The sequence below is a fragment of the Canis lupus genome, chromosome 6, assembly GCF_003254725.2.
Source record: "Canis lupus dingo isolate Sandy chromosome 6, ASM325472v2, whole genome shotgun sequence".
Lineage (NCBI taxonomy): Eukaryota > Metazoa > Chordata > Mammalia > Carnivora > Canidae > Canis > Canis lupus.
Window position 1 is genome coordinate 8258114 of NC_064248.1, and position 20895 is coordinate 8279008.

Here is a 20895-nt window from a genome sequence, read left to right on the forward strand (position 1 = left end):
TTATAGTATTATATCATCATTAATTTTCTGGCTTAGAGAATTATACTATGGTTATAAAAGATTACGGATTGGGCAGCATGGGTGGCTCAGCAGTTTAGCGCCGCCTTCAGCCCAGGGTATGATCCTGGAGACCCGGGATCAAGTCCCACATCAGGCTCCCTGCATGGAGCCTGCTTCTCCCTCTGCCTGTGTCTCTGCCTCTCTCCTTCTGTGTCTCTCATGAATAAATAAATAAAATCTTTAAAAAAAAAAAAGATTGCTATGAACTAAATGTTTCTATTTCCCCCTAAATTTGTATGTTGAAGCCTAATCGATGGGCAGCATTAGGAGGCGGGCGTTTGGGAGGTGCTTAAGTCATGAGCCTAAGGGTGGAGCCCTCGTGAATGGAGTTGGTCTCATAAAAGAGACCCCACAGAGCTCCCTCTACCCTCTGCCATGTGGTCCTCACTGGACACCAAATCTGCCAGCACCTCGATCCTGGAATTCCCAGCCTCCAGAAATTTAAGAAATAAATTGTTGTTTAAGCCACCCAGTCTGTGGTAGTGTGTTATGGCAGCCCCAGTTGACCAAGACAGGGAAGCTGACTGAAATAAAAGATCTATAGAAATTCTGCTTATTATTTTTTGCAACATTTCTGAAAATTGAAAATTATTCCAAAATAATGTTTTTTTAAAAAAACTGTAAAAATGTTAAAAAAAATATATAAAATGATATATATAATGATATAATAATGATATATATAATGTTATATATAATGTGTATATATTATATATACATGTATATATATTTTATATATATAATATATATAATGTATATATATAATGTGTGTGTATGTATATATATATACACATATATAAAATGATACTGATTGAAGCATACATAGCCTATAATAGTTAAAACTAGGAAACCACTGGGGCACCTCGGGGGCTGAGTCAGTTAAGCCTCTTGATTTTGGCTCAGATCATGATCTCAGAGTTATGAGATCAAGCCCTGAGTCGGGCTCTACGCTTTGCGTAGAATCTGCTTGGGATTCTCTCTCCCTCTCCCTCTGCCCTTCCCCTGCTCTAGTGCATTCTCTCTCTCTCTCTCTCTCTCTCTCTCTTGCTCTTTCTTTCTCAAATAAATAAATAAAATATATTAAAAAAAACAAACAAACTAGGAAACCACTTAAATATCCATCAATTGAGGACATGAGGAATCAACGATGATCCTCTCCTTCAATGGAATGCTGCATAGCCATTAAAAATGAGGTGGCTCTTCAGAAATGATTGCAAAATATTTTTGTGGAGGGAAGCAAGTTGCAGAACAAAAGAACATCATCCGGTCTTTGTTTACAAAAAAATATATATATGGCTCCTGGGTGCCTGAGTTGGTTAAGCGTCCACCCTTGGCTCAGGTCATGATCTCGGGGTCCTGGGATCGAGTCCCACATGGGGCTCCCTGCTCAGTGGAGGATCTGCTTCTCCCTCTCCCTCTGCCTCTCCCCCAGCTTGTGCTCTCTCTCTCTCTCATTCTCTCTGTCAAATAAAGAAGTAAAATCTTAAAAAAAGAAAAGAAGATACATATATAAGAGGATGTATAAGAGGAGAAAAGGGTCTGGAATAACACACTGTTAATATTAATAATGAGATTATGTAGGTGCAAGTAGAAGAAGGGAGAATGCTCATCTTCCACCCTATTCAGTTCTGTAACATTTGGACTGGGGCGGGGGGGGGGGGGGTGGACAGCGAGTATATACCACTTTCTTCATAATAATAATGAAAGATAGAATGAAAATTTAGAAAACAAACAGGCCACTCCTTCCCCTGACTGGCTCTGCAGCCTGCTGCCCAGGACCGGAATCATGGATCCCAGCTCCACATGCAAGCTGATTCTGAGTTGGCTGCATGTGAGCCCTGCAGGGGGCAGCACTGTGTCCGCACAAGACTCCTGGACTCAGGGATCCCTGGGTGGCGCAGCGGTTTGGCGCCTACCTTTGGCCCAGGGCGCGATCCTGGAGACCCGGGATCGAATCCCACATCAGGCTCCCGGTGCATGGAGCCTGCTTCTCCCTCTGCCTGTGTCTCTGCCCCTCTCTCTCTCTCTGTGACTATCAAAAATAAATAAAAAAAAAAAAAAAAAAAATTTAAAAAAAATAAAAATAAAAATAAAAATAAAAAAAAAAAAAAAAAAAAAGACTCCTGGACTCAGTCTCTCCATCCTTGGTAATGAAAACATACCCAATTCATCATGACTCCTGTGATGGTTAATTTTGTGTCTACTTGGCTAGGCCAGCATACCCAGATACTTGGTCAAACATAAATGGATGTTGCTGAGAGTTTTTTTAATTGATATCATTGACATATTATATTAGCTCCAGGTGTACAGCATAGTGATTTGACAATTATATCCATGACAAAATGCTCACTGTGGCACGTGTAGTTACCATCTGGCACCATACAAAGTTAAATATTATTGACTATATTCCCTCTGCGGTACTTTTCACCCCGTGTGGCTGTTGTGTCGCTGGAAGTCTACCTCTTACTCTCCCTTCACCTATCTGGCCTGCCCCCACTCCTCTCTGTCAACCACCAATTTGTTCTCTGTATTTATGGGTCTGTTTCTGTATTTGGGAAGGGATTTGGAGTTTGAGAAAGGTGGTCCCAGGAAGAGAGGGGTAAGGGTCTCGGAGGCAGAAACTCAGGGTTGGTCAGGTGTGGAGAGAGAGTAAACGAGGCTGGAGCTGGAGCACAGACTGGAAGGAAAGAGGACTAGGGAGCAGGTGAGGTGGGGTGTCAGAGACCCTGAATTCAGATTTCTCCCAGTGAATGCTGAGTAGCTGCCTGAGGGATGTGGGTGGGGGCTGGTGAGAGGGGCGGGGCCGAGAGGGGCGGAGCTGTGAGGACAGGGTGAGAGGGGTGGGGCTAGGGAGGCGGGGCCAGGGGCGGGGCTACGAGGTGGGGCCGTGAGGGGGAGTCCCTTCTCCCCACTTGCTGTCTATGGTGCTCTTCTCCTCATCAAACGCCCACTCGATTGTGAGGTTCTTTCAGGGTGGGGAGCATGTCCCTTTCATCTTGCCCACACATATCCCCATGCTCTGTACACAGAAGGTGCTCCATAAATGCAAGCTCCGCTTGCTTCCAAGCGTCAACCCGCCTCCCGAGCAGCATGTGTTGAGGTTGGATTCACCCAACGGGCCAGAAAGGAAGGGCAGAGCTGGCTAGCCCCACAGCCTTTACCTCACGAGGTTCGCACAGGGCCCGGGCCACCGGCAGCTCTGGTACACACGCTGGACCACTGTCTCTGAGCCGTTCTGCACCTGGCAGGACACTGTCCGCGTCACGGTGTGATGGCACCAGTGCCTGTGGGGAAAGCAACAGTCATGTCAGCCCTGCCTATTCTTGAGGTGCTGCTGCAAGTCAAGGAGGGGTCCCTCCACAAGGTGCAGGGTGGGAGGGGAGAGCTCATTCTCCTGGGTAAGGGGTCCATTAACATCATCAGTCCAGGCATAAGAGGAACAGAGAGTACCCACACCTCTTGACCACCAAGTCCAGGAATCCATCATTTCAGCCACCAAACCCTCGTAATGAACCCCTGCCCATTGGGAAATCCCACTCTGGTGAAGAAGCCTAAAAAGGAAGTGATTACAACCCACAGGAACACCAGGCCATAGGTGCAACCAAAGGATGCACACAGGGAACTATGCAAACAGAGCAAGGCACCCAACCTGAGTCCCAAGAAAGGCCAACCACCTGGATACTGAAAGATAGGAGTCAGCCCAAGGCAAGTGCAATCACATGCGACCCAAAGGCTGGAGGAAGGGGAGCCAGGAGAAAGGAAGTGGCATGGTACCTGCCAGGCTAGATGTGGGTCTTATCATCAAGTCAGTGGAAAGCCACTGAAGGACTCTGACCAAGGTAATGACCCAATGGGTCCGAGTTTAGAATTTCTCTGATGCAGTGTGAGAAGTGTGGAAGCCTGAACTGGGGCATGGCAGTGGGGGGCAGAGGACATATGCAAACAATATGGTGATTGAATCCAGATGGCAGACAAGCACAGGCTCCCACTGCCCCCATCCCCCCAATCCTAGAAATTTAAAAACTAAAGATAAGTCCCTGTTGTGACATCAGCAAGATGGCGAGACAGAGGTCCCCCACTCATATCTCCCCTCAGTAACAATGATTTGGCAGCCATCCATGGATGAAAATGCCTTTGTGGGAGCTGTGGGATTTCTGTAAACCATACATCTTATAAGGGGTTAATATCTGAAACATACAAGAAACTCTAAAGTCAATAGCCAAAAGACAAATAATCTGATTTTAAAATGGCCAAAGGAGCTGAATTGACGTTTTTCTAAAGAAGACATACAGACAGCCAAAAGTATATGAAAAGGTACTCAACATCACTTGTCATCAGGAAAATGCAAATCAAAATGAGATACCACCTCACACTTGTTAGGATAGCTATTATCAAAAGGACATGAGACAATAAGTGTTGGTGAAGGTGTGGAAAAAAAGGAACTCTGGTACATTCTTGGTCCCAATGTACACAGATACAGCCATAATGGTAGGTTCCTGAAGAAATTAAAAATGGAGCTACTGTATGATCCAGGAATCTCACTTCTGGGTATATATCCGAAGAAATAATATCAAAATCTAGAAAAGATGTCTGCACTCCCATATTCATTGCAGAATTACAACAGTCAAGATGTTGTAACAACAACAAAAGTGCCCACCCATGAATGGATGGACAAAGAAAATATAGAAAATACATACACAGAGAGAGACACACACACATGATGGAATATTATTCAGCAACAAAAAAGAAGGAAATCCTACCATTTGCAACAACATGGATGAACCTGAAGGACATTCTGCTAAGTAGATAAGCCAGACACAGAGAGACAAATACCATATGATCTCATTTGTGTGTGGAATCCAAAGCCATCCAACTCATAGAACTAGAGAGTAGAAGAGGGGTTGCCAAGAATACAAATGTCCAGTTATAAAACGAATAAGTAGTGGGGATCTAACATACAGATTAGAGCTATATGTATGTATATTATTATATGTATATCATATGTATAATCATGTGGTGATTATAGTTAATAATATCATATTGCATTCTTGAAATTTGCTAAGAGAGTAGCTCTTAAGTGTTCTTACAACAAAACAAACAAAGAAACAATGGTAACTATGTGAGGTGATAAATGTATTAACAATCTGTAGTAATCATTTCACAATGTATATTAAGTCATCACATTGTATACTTTTGGGGAAAAAAGCATAATGTACAACGTAAATATGCACTTAAATTTGTTGATCACAACTCAGTAAAGCAGAAAATGTAAGTATATAAAAATAAAAATCAGATCCTTACAGCACTGGAAAACAAGAAGCAGTGGACCAGAAATTTTGAGGAGTGCTTGAGAGACTGGAAGTAGGCAGAACTAAGTTGAAAGAGGAAAGCCCAACCCAAAACACACAGGGAAGATTCCAGATTGGTGCTAAATGTGGGTGCAACTAGGGAGAAAGTGATATGGCTACTGGGTTAGGGGAGGGACCCAGAGTGACTGTCAGAGGACCATAGTACATGGAGTCAGACAGATAGGACCTGTATTCCTACTCCTGCTGTGTCAAGAATCAGGCATTGGATTCACCTGCCTTGAGACAGGTGTGGTTGGAGAGAGTGCCTCAAAAGCTGATGACCTCCAGGAGAAACTGGGACTCTCTCAAGTTTATACAGCCAAATTCTTTTTTTTTTTTTTAAGACTTATGTATTTACTTCAGAGAGAGAGAGAGAGAGAGAGCACGCAGGGGGAGGATCAGAAGAAGCGGAAGAGAGAGGCAGAGAAGCAGACTTCCCGCTGAGGCTGAGCATGGAGCTCAACAAGGGGCTCAAACTCAGGATCCTGAGATCATGACCTGAGTCAAAACCAAAAGTTGGAAGCTCAACCAACTGTGCCACCCAGGCACCCCTATACAACTGAATTCTTGCACACTCCTTCTCTACCCTTCATCTATAGTACCAACCGTCCAAGAGTCAAAGCAGCCATAAATAGTAAAGCAAAGACGAGCTAGTGGAAACCCCAAATACCAAGAAGTTCAAATTATTTGAGAAAAAAAGGCCAACACCATGAACAAAAGGCACCAACTCAACAGACAATAAATCACACCTCAGGAAGAGACAATAAAGCAAACTGATGAAGACAGTTTCTTAAAACATAATTAATGTCCCCAAAGAGATAAGAGAATTGTGCACTTGTAAAAAAACATTATGAAATGGAAAAAATGAGATCTATTGGAAATGAAATGTATGACTATAAAAACCAAAAGCACAACAGATGGGCTGAAAAATCTGAATGGACACTAGAGAGTGAGCAGATGAGCAGGAAATCCGAGCCATGAACTTTTCAAGGATGCACTACAGGGGAAAAGGAGGTGGGAAGTGTTGGGGGGAAAGGTGAGAGACCCAGAGGACAGACCATGTGCTGACAGGTCTGTCCATTAGTAGCTCTGGAATAGGGGATCGGAGAGAGCCAAGGAAAGTACATACTTGAAGAAATAGTAAAAAGAAAGTTCAAGAAAGACGTGATTTCTTAATCCAAAAGAGCCCACCAAGTGCTAAGCAAGGTGAACACAGACAGACATATGGTGATGAAATGTCAGAACCCTCAGGATGGAGACAAAACACCAAAAGCCATAGAAAGGAAAGTAACACAGATTACCTACAATAAACTGAAATTAGAGTTCTTAGCAGCAGCACCAGAATCATCAAGAAACACAGTGTTTTCAAATTTCTGAGGGGAAATATCAACTACCCAGAATTCCATGCCCAGGCAAGCTCTCTTTCAAAGGCAAAGCCAAGATAAAGACATTTTCAGGGGTGCCTGGATGGTTTAGTCGGTTAAGCATCTGACTCTTGGTTTCAGCTCAGGTCATGATTCATGGGTTGTGGGACTGAGCCCCAAGTTGGGCTCTGGGCTCAGTGGGGAGCCTGCTTGAGGATTCTCGCCCTCCTCCCAAATAAATAAATAAATCTATTTAAAAAAAAAAAAAAAGACATTTTCATATACACAGGAACTTAGAAAGCTTACGAGTCACCTTTTCTGAAAGAATCACTGCAGGATGTACTCCAGCAAAGTAAATGGAGGATACAGAAGAAATATATTAAATATGAGAAGCAATTATGAGCAAATAAATAGTAATAAGATTTAATAACAGGGGATCCCTGAGTGGCTTAGTGGTTTAGTGCCTGCCTTTGGCCCAGGGCATAATCCTGGAGTCCCAGGATCAAGTCCCACACCGGGCTCCCTGCGTGGGGCATGTTTCTCCCTCTGCCTATGTCTCTGCCTCTCTCTCTGCCTCTCTCTCTCTCTCTGTCTTTCATGAATAAATAAATAAAACCTTTTTTTAAAAAAAAAAAGATTTAATAACAGCCTAGCTCTACAATTCAAAGTGATCTCAGTATGGAAGAGATCTGTAAGAGGGACAGAAGTGAAAGTTGCTGGAGTTTTTGTCTTGTTTAAGGAAAGGACACAGGTGCTATGCAACTTCAGGTATAGCAGAAAAAGACACAAATATATCTTTCAATTTGAAAATGAATACTAGCAAGGATAGAAAGAGGACACAAAACTGACAAACAATGAAAAAAATAAAACAAAGGAAAATTTAATTTATCCAACAAAATGCCAGAAAAGCAAAAAGGTAACAACAGAAAACAAAATAATTAGAAAACTCTGAAAAGAGAAAGAAGAAAAGAATCAACAAAGATTCAAGCAGAAATGAATGAAGTAGATTTACTTTAAAAAGTGAGCCAACAAAACAGGTTTAAAAAATTCAAATAGACAAAGCTTATAACAATTCTTAATGAGCAAAAGACTCAGAGGAGAATTTCGGAGATTTAAAATCATTCTTAAATATTATGTGTAATCTTGCATCAAAACTAAAATCTTGACAATTTTCTAGGCAAATCTATATTACCAAAATTTGCAGTCAAAAAGCATAGAAGTGATTAAGTCCATCCCTCTCCCCAAAGGCACCAGGAGACCTAGTTCAAAACCTGGTTCTGCCACCAACATTCTCTGTGACTTGAGCAAAGTGATGTCCTCTCTCTCTGAGCCCCAGTGAAATATAAAAAATTCTACCTCTCATGGTTATTGTGGGGACTATAGGGATAGATTCAGGTTCGTGGTGCATAAATCATGCAGCACTACCTAAGCCGAGGTATCACTGATTGGCTGGCTATCAAAACCCCACAGTGTCCATAAAAGCATAGGGACTGACCTTCCCATTTTGCAGCTGCGAGAAGTAGTGGGCAGTTAAACCTCACTGTCTGTAGCTCAAACTTGAGGCTGAGCTGGGAAGGGAATCCAGTCTTTTAGCCCAGAGGATCAGCAGGGTCCCACCTCCCCAGCACAAACCTCCACTCCTGCCTCTGCCAGATTGGTCTGGAAATTGTGCAAGATGTCAGTAGTCTGGGCCCTTCCTTCATCTCTACCAGGGAGCATCAGTGCCATCTCAGGCATCCAGCCTGACTCTCTTGGGGATGCACCAAACCGAGGACAGTGCTCCATCCCAACATCCGCCCCTGTCGGCCTGGAACAGACAGGCAGTCCAGCCATCTCGAAATCACGCCGGGTCGGGGTTTTCTATAGGGAAATGAGCTGTGAATTGCAAAACATTTTCAAATGCCTCGATTCATCATATCCAGACATTTGATCTTTTAATGGGCTGTAAATGGCTTCCCAAAATCAAAACCTGGCCAAAAACAACGAAGAAGGCAGTCAGAGACAAGGGAAGAGGGATCCAGGCCTGCTCAAATGGAATTCAAAACCCTGTTCATCTCCAGGCCTCACGGTTCCAGGGAATCTTGGTGTCAGGCACTCGGCTCCCGTGTGGGGTCCCTCTTAGGATCCCTATGACCTGAACATTCTATGTCTCCTGTTTGTGAGTGACATCACAGTACCACCCACTCCCACCCCTGCCCATGATGGGTGCATACTGGGAAGTAAACAGAGCTGTATGGACTAGAGAATAATTTCACCCACAGAATGGCTGGGCAGGAGACATACATCCCTTTTAAGAGCCTTCTAGAAGAACTGGCCCAAGAGCACAGAATCTGAGAGTGGGAGGGCTGGTCCTCGAACTGCCTGGCAGTGAGGATGTCCTCAGCAGCCTTCATCAGGATGGGAAAGGGCTGGCATTATCTTTGGGCAGCAAATGTCTCTTTTGCACCTCCCCTCCCCCTCCCCAGCTGCCTTCTCATGGAGGGTCCTGGATGGGAAACTCGCTTTCAGCCTTGGAGATAGATGGCCTCCTGTCCAGGTCCCTTTCCTTAGGAGATGAGGTCTGCTCCCTGATGGGGTAGAGCAACTTGACCCTGCTCCACGAGACCCAGAGGCTATTCTTACAGCAGTCTTCGCCATGGTGTTTGGCTCCATGGCTTGGCCAAGTTATGAAATTCTTAGTTTAGGGTCTTTTAGGACAACAAGTACTAAGTGGCTTCAGGAAATCATGGCACAATGGAATGGAGCGCCTTCAGGACACTCCCTTGGCCCATGCCTACCTCTGAATATAACTAACCAACCAGTCTCCAGTGCTGCCTGCTACCCAGGGAGATGCCAATATGGCAGCTTTTCCTCCCCATAGCCCTGGTCTCACCCCAAACACCGAGACCCAAACCTCCCCAGTTCTCCCATCTGACCTTTGCTTTGGGACTTGATCTCACTCACACTTCCCCTCCATCCCCAGGACCCTAAGCTCGGAGCCTGAACCAAGCCCCAGGGCTCTGACAGTGCCCTCCCTTCCCGGGAGGATCATCCAGTCTGCCCCTTTGCTCCTGTCCCATGCTCTGCTCCAACCTTCATGTTGAGTCACTTCAACATGCTTCCCCTTGAACCCCAACATATAGGCCCTACTTGTCTGGGCAGTAGTCACACATCTTTATAGCCCATGGGACACTTCAATCCTGAGCACATCACTCTCCAGACTCAACTGGATCCATGTTGGTGACCAGCACCACTAAACTGGTCCTTTTGCCCAGAACTCCCAGAAGCAAATTGCCACAGACTCCACCTTCTCCCTCCCTCACTCCCCATGGCCAATTAGCCCCCACACCAGGCAAGTCCCCCTCCTCTGCCCCTCTCCTGCTCCCTCTGATATTGCACCTGGATAGTCTTGGTACCTGGTCTCCCAGCCTCCAGCCCCATCTCCCTGCAGTGTCCTCTACTTGCCACCAGAGGGCACCCCCTAAACCACAAATCTGTCCTGTCCCTGTCACTTCCCCCCTCCAAACCCTCTCTTAGGGCCCCATCCCTCACAGCTCCCACCCACCTCCCTGGTACCACCTCCTACCACCCTCAATCTTGTCACTCAACTGTCACACTGTCCTCCCTGGCATGCCACCCCACCTTCTTCAATTTGACCAACTGTTACCCTACCAGTCTTCATTCAGTTCCATCCCCTCCTGGAAGCCCTCCCTGATCCCCTGGCCAGGTAAGGACTCCTGCCTCATGCTTTACAGGGTCTCGTGCATGCCCTATCTCAGCCCTAATCGTACTAGAAGCCTATAGGCTCCCAAGGACGGTGGACCCCAGGGCAGACCTCGTAAAGTTATGCAGATCTAACCCCGATGTCCCCGCAAGACCTTGTCTCATGCAATTGCACTCACTGTTTCTCGGGCTCTGCTGTGTGCTGGGTCCTGAGCCCTAGCAAGAGGTTGTGGCCACCCATCTCAAGGTTAAGGGTGTTGAGTTTAGGCCCCTCTCCACCTGGGCCTGATAATTCTAATTATCTGGCCATACCCTACCCCAACACCCAGGACCAGTTCCAGGGCTTCTGCCTGCCAGCTGGGCACACAGGAGCTCGGGGCGGGGGCGGGGGGGGGGGGGGGGATGGGGATGGGGACTCAGGTATGCGGCCTGAAGGCAATGGCTGCGGGGATGAGCCATCTAGATGATGCTGAAAACATACCCTTGGAGCAAAGGCCCTGGAGCTTAGCTGGTCCCCCAGAGAGATGCAGGCAGAGGAGCCAGGTCCTCACCCCTTCAACAACTGTGGCACAGTCAGCCCGCCTGGCTCCTGATCATGCAGAGACCCTCTCCTGCGGGCAGAGTCCAGCCCAGGACAACCTGTTTTACAATTGGCAAAGCACTCCCATGTACTGGTGTAGGCAGAGTTGTGTCCCTACCCCCAAATTCCTATGTTGAAACCCTAACCCTCAGTAACCCAAAACGTGATGTTATTTGAAGATGGAGTCTTGGAGCACCAGGGTGGTTCGGTTCGTTAAGCTTCTGACTCTTGGTTTCGGCTCAGGCTGTGATCTGGGGTCATGAGATCAAGCTCTGTGTTGGGGCTCCACACTCCGCACAGAGTCTGCTTGGAAATCTCTCCCTCTCTCCCTCCCTCAGCTCGTGCTCTTTCGCACTATCCCTATAAAATAAATAAAATCTTAAAACAAAAAAAAGGTAGAGTCTTTAAAGAGAGAATTAAGTTAAAATGATGTCATTACGGTGCACTGTGATCCAGTGTGACTGATGTCCTTATAAAAAGAAGAAATTTGCAAATATGAACACAAATATGTACAAAGAAAAGACAGTGTAAAGGTGCAGGGAGAAGGTGACCATCCACAAGCCAGGCAGAGGGGCCTCCGGAGAAACCCCCCTTGTCAACACCTCCATCTTGTACTTCCAACCTCCAGCACCAGGAGGAAATTCATTTCTGTTGTTGAAGCTGACTGTGTGTGGGACATGCGGCAGCCCCAGGAAACTAGCACGTACGTGATCTCATGTAATCTTTGCAACAATTCTCAGGTAGGAGCTCTATAGAGAAGGAGGCTGAGCCTCCAGAGGAGACAAGGTCACACACCGAGCAAGTGGTCATTTTAGACCTGGAAGCTCAGTCTTCAATTCTAAGCTCTATGCTGCACCTACCTTGCCCAGGAGGATAGCAGACGGTTAGGGAACTAGTACAGTATAGCCTAGAAAGTTCTTATCAGCCAAGTCCCTTTGGGAGCCATCCCACCTGCAAACCAGGAAGCCGGAGGGACAGGCCCATCCCACATGTGAGGCCACTGGGACAACAGTGGTGGGCAGTTCAGGCCCCAGCAGAGCTAGTAGGGTGGTCTCTCCACTTGGCGCCACGCTGCCTGGAGTGGGTGCTGGAGGCAGCGCGCTGCTGACAGGAACTGCAGAAGACCAGGAGCTGGTAGGCAAAGGGGCCTGGGTCTGAGGAGGGAAGAGGGATCCAAGCTAGATCTCCCCAGCCTGGAGTGAGGAGCCAAATCTAACAAGATGAAACATGACCAGGCGAACATGGAGTCTGGCAGTGCAGCCCCAAAATCCACCAGACGAGCCCCAGATGGGGTGTAGAGGTTCTCGCCAACAAGAAGTTCAGCGTGTCAGCCGTGTGCGCTGGACTCCGAAAGCCAAGGCAATCTCAGGCTGTCTTAGTGCAGAGTAAGTAATGTCGAGAACACCCCACTCCCCTCTGCACCAGCCCAGGGCGGGTGGACACTGGGCTGTGCCACCAGATCCCCCTCGACAAGGGTCTTAGCAGTCAGACCCTCCCACTACCTCCTCAGCCACCTGGAGCTGCCTCACCCAAGGTCCAGTTTTCTCTAGGGCGGCCCCTGCCCAGGGCCTGGTCCATGCTTGAGTTGAAGAGCCCAGCCATATGGACGTCAGGACAAGCCGGAAGGTCCGCTATAGCTGCAGGGCTCCCTGGGGAGGCGGTGGTAGATGTCACTGGGCCTGCATCCCAGCCCAATGTCTCCTGACCCCTGCCTCTGTTCCCTCCTTTCTATGGTCATCAATCCCAGGACACATCCTCCATGCCGGACCCCGTCTCAGAATCTGCTTCCCAGGGACTCCACCTGACATCTGCCATGAGCCCTAACTAGGAAAGAAACAAACTGACACCCAGGGCACCAAGAACAAAGTGGCCGATGTTCCACAGGCTGGGGGGGACAGAGAGGCAGACCCGTAGAGCAGTGAGCACCCCTGGAAAGAGGACAGCTCAGAAGGCCACCACCACAGCTGTGATGAGCAGCCCCCCTACAACGGTCGCAGTGGGTGCCCCATCCTGCAAGGGGGCGGTGGGCAGACACAGGATACCCACTCAGTGTGTGGAGGGTAAAGGACACATGATCAGCCCACGAGGGGTTTGGAGACCCATCCTACTGGAAAAGAAGAGGCGAAAACACAGTTGTTGTGGGGTTTTTTAAGATTTATTTATTTATGCATGTGAAATACAGAGAGAGGCAGAGACATAGACAAAGGGAGAAGCAGGCTCCCTGTGGGGAACCCAATGCAGGATGCTATCCCAGGTCCCCAGGATCACGCCCTGAGCCGAAGGCAGATGCTCAACCACTGAACCAGGCAGGCATCTCTGGGTGCCCCTCTTGTTAAAAAAAAACCTTCTGTGGGGATGCCTGGGTGGTTCAGTAGTTGAGCGTCTGCTTTCGGCTCAGGGAGTGATCCCGGGGTCCTGGGATAGCGTCCTGCATTGGGCTCCCTCAGAGGGAGCCTGCTTCTCCCTCTGCCTATGTCTCTGCCTTTCTCTCTCTGTGTCTCTCATGAAGAAAGAGAAGAAAAAGAAAAAGAAAAAGAAAAAGAAAAAGAAAAAGAAAAAGAAAAAGAAAAAGAAAAAGAAAAAAGACGGACACCCAGTCAGTGGGGTTCAAGGAGGGCTCTCAGGTGGCAGTGTGGAGGGGCAGAGGCCAGCGGCCAGGCCCAGATACACGGACACAGTCCGTGAAGGTGCTCACAGAGATCTCTCCATTATCTGTCCCCCATTCGGACAAACGAGGTCCAATGCAGCCCCCCGTGGACTGCCACACAGCCTCTCCCAGCAAGGTGAGTGTCCCTGTGGTTCCATCTCCCAACCAGGTGACGGTTTTATGTGAGAATAACTGAATGTATGTTCCCTTCGGTCCTCACGGGTTTTCAGGACACAGGAACCAGTAGGAGCGTCCGCATATGCAGATGGATTGGCCTGTGTCCCCCAACACATTTTATTGGAACTGTCCATTCTGAGGCAGGACCAGGGAGGAATGTAAGTCATCTTAAGGTCACTGACTTTCACAGGGAAAGGCTGCTAATCCAAAAACCCCATAGCAAAGGACCCAATCTTTCTAGAAAAACAGGAGGGCGATGACGTGGACTTCAGGCTCTAACATGGGGTGTGTGGGTTCCGATGCACATTCGTGGGCAACAGGGAGCCAGCGCGCCCCTGGACCGCACAGCTGTGCCACTTCATACCTGTCCACATTCATTCTCTAGCACTTTCCATGGTGGGGAATTCCTGAGGCCTCCCTCACCCAAGACAAGGCTGGAAAGAACCTCATATGGAACATTAGCCACTTACGGATTGAATTTCTCATTCGCATGGGGGGCAGCTGAGGGAGTATACAATTTGGCCGAACAGACAGCGTGGTCTGGAGCATCTCAATCATGATCCGCGATGACTCCCATTAATAGGAGTGCCAGAGGCAACCAGACTTTGGTGCCAAATGTCTTCCGTGGGATCAGCATTCCTGCACACGGTTCGGGAGGCCACCTGCTGAGAAATGCTCTGGCGACACAGATCCCACTACGAGAACTGGAACTCACCAGAACTTTTGTGTAGTGAGGCGCCACACATTTGTTCTGGACAGACCGATGTTCTTCACTGTCCACCTTGGACCATGAGGCATTGGGCCTGCAAGAGCTCTCTTTGTGTCCAAGATCAGGACAGGACCCAGTAATATGTCCTCAGTGGTCCTTCTCAAGTGGACCATCTCTCAAAACCACCTGCTAACTCAGGTCCTACAGGGATGGGCCCAGGAATATGCATTTGTAGGAATTGGGTTTTTTTTTTAACATTTTATTTATTTGGGAGAAAGAGTAAGCAAGCGAGCAAGTGAGAGACAGCAAGAGCAGGGGGAGAGGGAGAAGCAGGCTCCCCACTGAGCAGGGAGCCCAATGCAGGGCTCCATCCCAGGACCGTGATATCATAACCTGAGCCAAAGGCAGACGCTTCACTGATGGAGCCACACAAGCGCCCCAGGAATATGCACTTGCAACAGGGTTCCCAGTGATGCTATGTAAGGAAAATGACCCTACCCACCAATAGAAGTTGGAATCAAACACAGGAAAAAGAGTAGCTGACATTTACTGAGCACTTGGATGTGCCAGGTACTGTGGCAAGCCTCTGACACATCTCCCCCTGTAATCCAGTGGGGAGAGCTGCCACCATGCCTGTGTCACAGAAGCAGCCAGCCAGGCTAAGAAGCTGCCCTGCCTCCAACAAAGAAAAATGTATGCTTAGTGATGCACTTGGTTAACGTGCTGGTACGGGCTTCTCTCCCTGCAGACCACACTTTGAGCAGTTCTGGAGGCCTCATTATCTCCCAGTTCTGTCCCCTGAGACATAGACTCTGGTGGGCCCAACTCCTCTGTCCATGCCAGGCCCCAGAAGGCCTATGGCCTTGGGTCAGATGTCCACACCCCAGGTCCATTTAGGTGTGGGAGCTCACATGGCACAGAACAGGGGACCTATGGCCCTCTGAAGCTGGCACTCTGGAGGACTGTGTGCTTTAGAACAAACAGTGAGGGAAATGAGCGCCTAACTGACCTCTTGTGTATGACATGTGTGTCCCCAGTAGTCATCTCCTCTTCCTCCTCCTTCTTTGCTAACAGACCCCAGTTTTCTTCAGACTCTGGGCATCAGTAAGTTCAAGAAAGGTGGCTAATATCATAATCTCATTGGCTGAGGTGTGGAGATAGTCATTCATTTCTAGTCAATGACAAGAGGAAGTTAGTTAAGAGACTTGGAAAATACCATCACCCGTGGGGAAGGGAGGATTCAAGAAGAGAAGCTCAGCCCTATTTCCGTACACAGTTGTATGAGGATGTGATGCCTGGAGCTGTGGCAGCCATCTTAGAGCTATGAGGGAAGACAGCCTAGGGAGAGCAGAGCCAAAAAAAAAAAAGGCAGAGTCCTTGAGCATTCGATGCTGCCAAATTAACGAACCCTTGAGCCACCCATTTCTTAGTATGTGAAATATTAAATGACTTTGTGGTTTCAGCCTACATCAGCAGAGTTTTTATGACCCACATTTAAAAGCATCCCAAAAATAAAATAAAATAAAATAAAAGCATCCCAGACAAAACAACCTGCTGTCAAAGAGTATGTAAAAATGTGAGGCCAGGAGGCCTAGCTTGTGTCCTACTTGCACCACTTATAACTTGCATGGCTTTGGGCAGGTCTCAAGTTGGGAGCTTTGGTGTCTCATCTGTAAAAATAGGAGGCCACTTTCCAGGGCTGCCAGAAGTCTCAAGAGCAATAATAACTCTATGGATGAATACAGACGTATGGACAGCACACCTCTAGGCTACCACATCGGTGGTTAATACTGCAGCCAAAGGCCATCCAGCAGACTGCCTGCATGAGGTGCAAAGTCACTAGAACATTCCCCTGAGGGCCTGGCCCTTTTGAACTCAGAATGCCAGTCTATGAGAGTCTCACTGCAGCACTGTCAGGAGGAGGGAGGCTGCCCCATGAGGGAGGGGACACGTGCAAAGGCCACCGCTCTTAAACTCCTGCTGCTGCCTGTGCACTGCTCCAAGAGTCTCCTGCTCTGTGAAGCAGACAGAATTTGGTTTAGGAATATTTTCCAGAAAGCATCTTGCAATGGACTCAGATGGAGAATTATGAAAGGTCTGCTCTGCAGGAGGTCCTGCAAAGATCGCCTTGTCCCAACCCCCTCTTTGCAGGTGAGACAATGAGGCCCCCAGAAGGGAAGGACCCAAGGTGGCACAGCAAGCTGGTGGCAGAGTCAGGACAAAAGCCAGGACTCCTGGTTTTAATTTTCTCCCATCCTCCCACAATCGGCAGGGAGACTGGTTCCCAGTGTTCACTTGGGGGAAAAAAAAAACTGATAAGAATCTGAAGAATGTGGCTGCCAAAAGGGACGAGGGTGGAATTTGGCATTCGATACCCCGAAGATCACACAAATTACAGCCCAGCAAGTCTCTGGTGAGTAGAACACCTTCTAGACCTGTGTCCATTTCCAAAAGAGCAGGGCTGCACGTCCACATGCCGGGCCCAGCTGGGTGGCCCCCCTGCAGCCCGCAGCTGGCTCTGAGTCTCTAAGGAGCCCCTCCATCCCCCCGCAAAGGGTGGGCCCGGGAACTTGAAGCAACTCCGATTCCGGCGGGGAATGAACACGGCATTCCGAATTAAATCCTGCTGTTTATGGAGTTTGCCTCTTCCTTGGGATCCCCGCTTCTCCTAGAGCCCTTTTTCTCCCCTAGCTCTTCGAGGCAGCTTGCCAAAAGCACTGAAGGCTGGCAGCTCAGTAAATGCCCCCAATGGGGAGCGTGGAAACATGGCTTAGACACCATGAACCCTACACTTTCCACCTGAGACAAGCCAGTGGGTTCTAGAGGTCTTCCTGGAAGAGGAATCTGGAGCCCTGGGTTCACTGTGTGACCATGGACTGGCCCCATTCCTCTCTGGGCTTCCACTCCCTACTGGCAGCATTGGAGCTGAGAATGGTGGGGGGGTGGGAGGGACGGCAGGGGCCAGGACAGGAAGCGGGTGGTTTTTAGAGGCCATCACACTCACCCAGACAGAAGGGCCAGAGTGACAATGTCTCTCACCCAGAAGTCAGACTGTTGGGAAACCAGACTGGCTGCGTGAATGGCTTCTTCATGTCCTCCAGCCAGCCAGGGCTAGGTTTCTACTATTCACGGGGCTGGAGGTGCCTATGCCCTCTCCAGGCAGGTAGTTCTGCAAACACCTGCAAAATTGTCCCCAAACCAGGGGCTGGATGAGAACTTCCAGCAAAATAAAGCCATTATGTGGGGCACATGGTGGGCAGGTACATGCTGAGGTCCACCAGCCCAGTCTGCCTGCTGGCTTCTGGAGGACAGATGACCCAACTGAGCTCCCGCCTTCCCAGCCCCTGGTCCCATTACAGCACAGGGTGCCCATCCATGAACAGGTGCTGACTAAATGAATGAACAAAGAAGGGGCAGTGGCGGTGTGGATGCAGGTTCCACTCCTGCTACCCTCCCCTGAGGTCTGGCCCTCCGGTGGTCCTTCTCCCCAGCCTGAGCTGTGCCCCTCCCCACTGCTGGGCCCAAGCCCACAGCAGCGACATTTATAAAGGCCCCTTCCTCCCCACCCAGCCCCTCCTCTCTTAAATCTTTGCTATCCCCTTTGGACAAACTGGACTCTGGTACCCCCTCAACTCTGCCCACCCACTCACAGCCTCTGTGCACCCCCTCAGAGGGGGGGTACACCACCGTCTCTTTCTGTCTCTGGTCCCTGACAGCAGAAACGCATCCAACTTGTATCTCCATGGCCGCAGCGGGCACCGAGTGGGGGATAAGTAAAATGTCTGCGAACAAGCGAGTTCGTGGGAGAATTAAATGTACATAACCTACATGTTGGAAGAAACAAGTTTAGGATCCTGACTTGCAAATGCTAACATACCTTACCACCAGATTCTTTCCCATGGGAAAGCATCTTTGAAATTAGAATCAAGGCCCAGAGAAATAGGATTCCTTATCCAAATATCTGCTATCCTCACACTTAGAGACTACATATGATGCATGAGGGAAAGGAAGCTGCAAATCACCACAGGCAGATGTGTTTGAGAAAGAATCACAGCTCTGACCAGCCAGGTGCATCAAGAGGGGCCCGGCACTCTCCTGGCTGTCCTGCAACTGTGCTGTCACCAGGAGGTACCCTGAGCAGCCTCACATTCATTCATATACTTCCCGGGATGGTACTTAGGCATCGCATGGAGGATGCACCAGCACGTCCACCATATTCCACAGCTCTACACACACACTGTCATCTGTAATCTAGAAGATTCCAACCCCTAATGAACACCTTAGAGCCCTTCCCACACCCCAGGGGTCAGTTCCACCCCTGAGTGAGCAGCCCTGCCAGTCTTCCTTGGCTTCCTGCATCCAGTCCAGCCAGGCAACTGATTTAATCAGATTGCCACCCATTCATGGTCTCACAATGATGAAGGCCTCAGGTCAGCCGAGTCCACACCCCTCCCCTAAGGAGCCCCTCAGAGAGCTTTACAGAGTGCCAAAATATTAGGGAAGGATCTGGAAATCCATTTCCCAAGGCATAGACAGGGAAGCAGGAATGGGAAGGTCTGTAAGGCACAGAAGCCCTCAGTGCTGAGCCTGGCTCACAGTGGGGCCACGAAGTCAACTGCCGCCTCTGCTAACGATTGCCGTGTTTAGGGGTCAGGAGGTGAGAGCTCAGACCATTCAGGGCTCAGTAACCTGCTGACTATAGGGCCATGGACAGTCAAGCACCAGGTGACATGTGGATCTGGCTACCCTGAACCCAGGAAGGGCCACCAGCAGGACTTAGCTGCTGAGAAATTCTCTGGGGACAAATCCCTAGCCTGTGAGTCAAGAAATAGGGTTCTCATGCTGGCCTTGCCTGTAACTCCCCAGGTGACCTTGGGCAACCCCTAATCTCCGTGCCTCAGTCTCGTCGTTTGAAAGCAGCAGCCTCAGGCTGAGACTTTCCAGCTGATAGTCACCAATAGGCTGTAAAATGGATGAGGGAGGAAACAACCCAAATGTCCAGCATGAAGAGAATAAAAGGATTTGGCATGAGAGCCTGGAGCATGTGGCTCTTGGGAGAAAGATCTATGAAAGCATAGAAAACATGGGAGTTGGCGGGGGGGGGGGGGGGGGGGGGGGGGTGGTCCCAGGCATGGCCTCCTGATCCCTGGTGAGTTGAAGGGTGGAGAGGGATGGATGAAAACAGACAAGACAGCAGCGTCTACACTGTGATTCTGTGTACAGGGAGCTCAAAAACAGGTGGAGCTGTCCTATGGTGGGGAAACCACAACAGTGGCCACCTCTTGGGGCACTACCGGGACACACAGGAGCCTCGCAGGTGCTGGGAATGCTCGCTCTGGATCAAAAATGTGATCAGGTCAGGTAATTATGCACCTATGGAGAAACTCATCAAGCTGTATGCTTAAGATTGTATTTTTTTTAAGATTTTATTTATTCATGAGAGACACAGAGAGAGGCAGAGACATAGGGAGAGGGAGAAGCAGGCTCCCTGCAGGGACGCCTGATGCGGGACTCAATCCCAAGACCCCAGGATCATGACCTGAGCCAAAGGCAGACACTCAACCACTGAGCCACCCAGGCATCTTTAAGATTGTATTTTATTGGACAGTCCTACCAATTGCACTTCATTGTATTTAAGTGATTTAAGTGATGCTTTGAGGGGCACCTGGGTGGCTCAGTGGGCTAAGCATCCAACTCTTGATTTCAGCCCAGGTCATGATCTCAGGGTCATGAGATCAAGCCCCGTGTCCAGCTCTGCTCTGGACGTGGAACCTGAACCTGCTTAAGATTCCCTCTCTCTCTCTCTCTCTCTATCTCTCTCTCTATCTCACCCTTCCCCTCCCCAATCTAAAAAAAAAAAAAAAAAAGTAGTTATGCTCTGAAAAATAAAAATAAAAAATAAACCAGGATAGGGCAATTCTAAGCCATTTGGTCAATTAACATTTGTGAAGCCCCAGCCCCTGATGCAGTCACTAGCTGACAGAGCTGCAAGGGAGGCTTGAGGTCTCTGGGTCTGCAACCATGCAAAGAACCACAGAAATAGGAGGCAGGTAACGAGAACAGACAAGGACCTGGGTGCTGGTGCAGCCCTGAAAGGGAGGTGCCTGGCTTTGCTGCGGAAGGTCAACTCTACACTCCCACAGGCACTCTGACCCGCCACGCCTCAGCCCAGCCCCTGCCATTCCCTCCCATCCATGGGCTCCTGTCCATCCGTCTTCACCCTGGCTCCCCCACCTCCTGGTCTTGCAGCCCTGTCTGCCCAGCAACACCAAGGCTGGGTCTGTTGATGGGACATCCATCCCCCAACCACA

At 48.9% G+C, this 20895-nt stretch overlaps 1 protein-coding gene across 8 annotated transcripts in view; it reads right to left on the reverse strand.

Annotated features, from left to right (window-relative positions):
* Positions 1-20895, reverse strand: part of COL26A1 (collagen type XXVI alpha 1 chain) — a 197733-nt gene that overhangs the window by 147498 nt on the left and 29340 nt on the right. For 4 of the 8 annotated variants that reach the window (XM_049111089.1, XM_025425931.3, XM_025425923.3 and 1 more), the window contains exon 2: positions 3219-3341. In XM_049111089.1, the coding sequence (XP_048967046.1) occupies positions 3219-3341 (123 nt within the window). Of the gene's footprint in view, positions 1-3218; positions 3342-8264; positions 8894-20895 lie in introns of those variants that run through there. The other 4 variants (XM_025425926.3, XM_025425925.3, XM_025425929.3 and 1 more) reach the window with 3 other exon arrangements.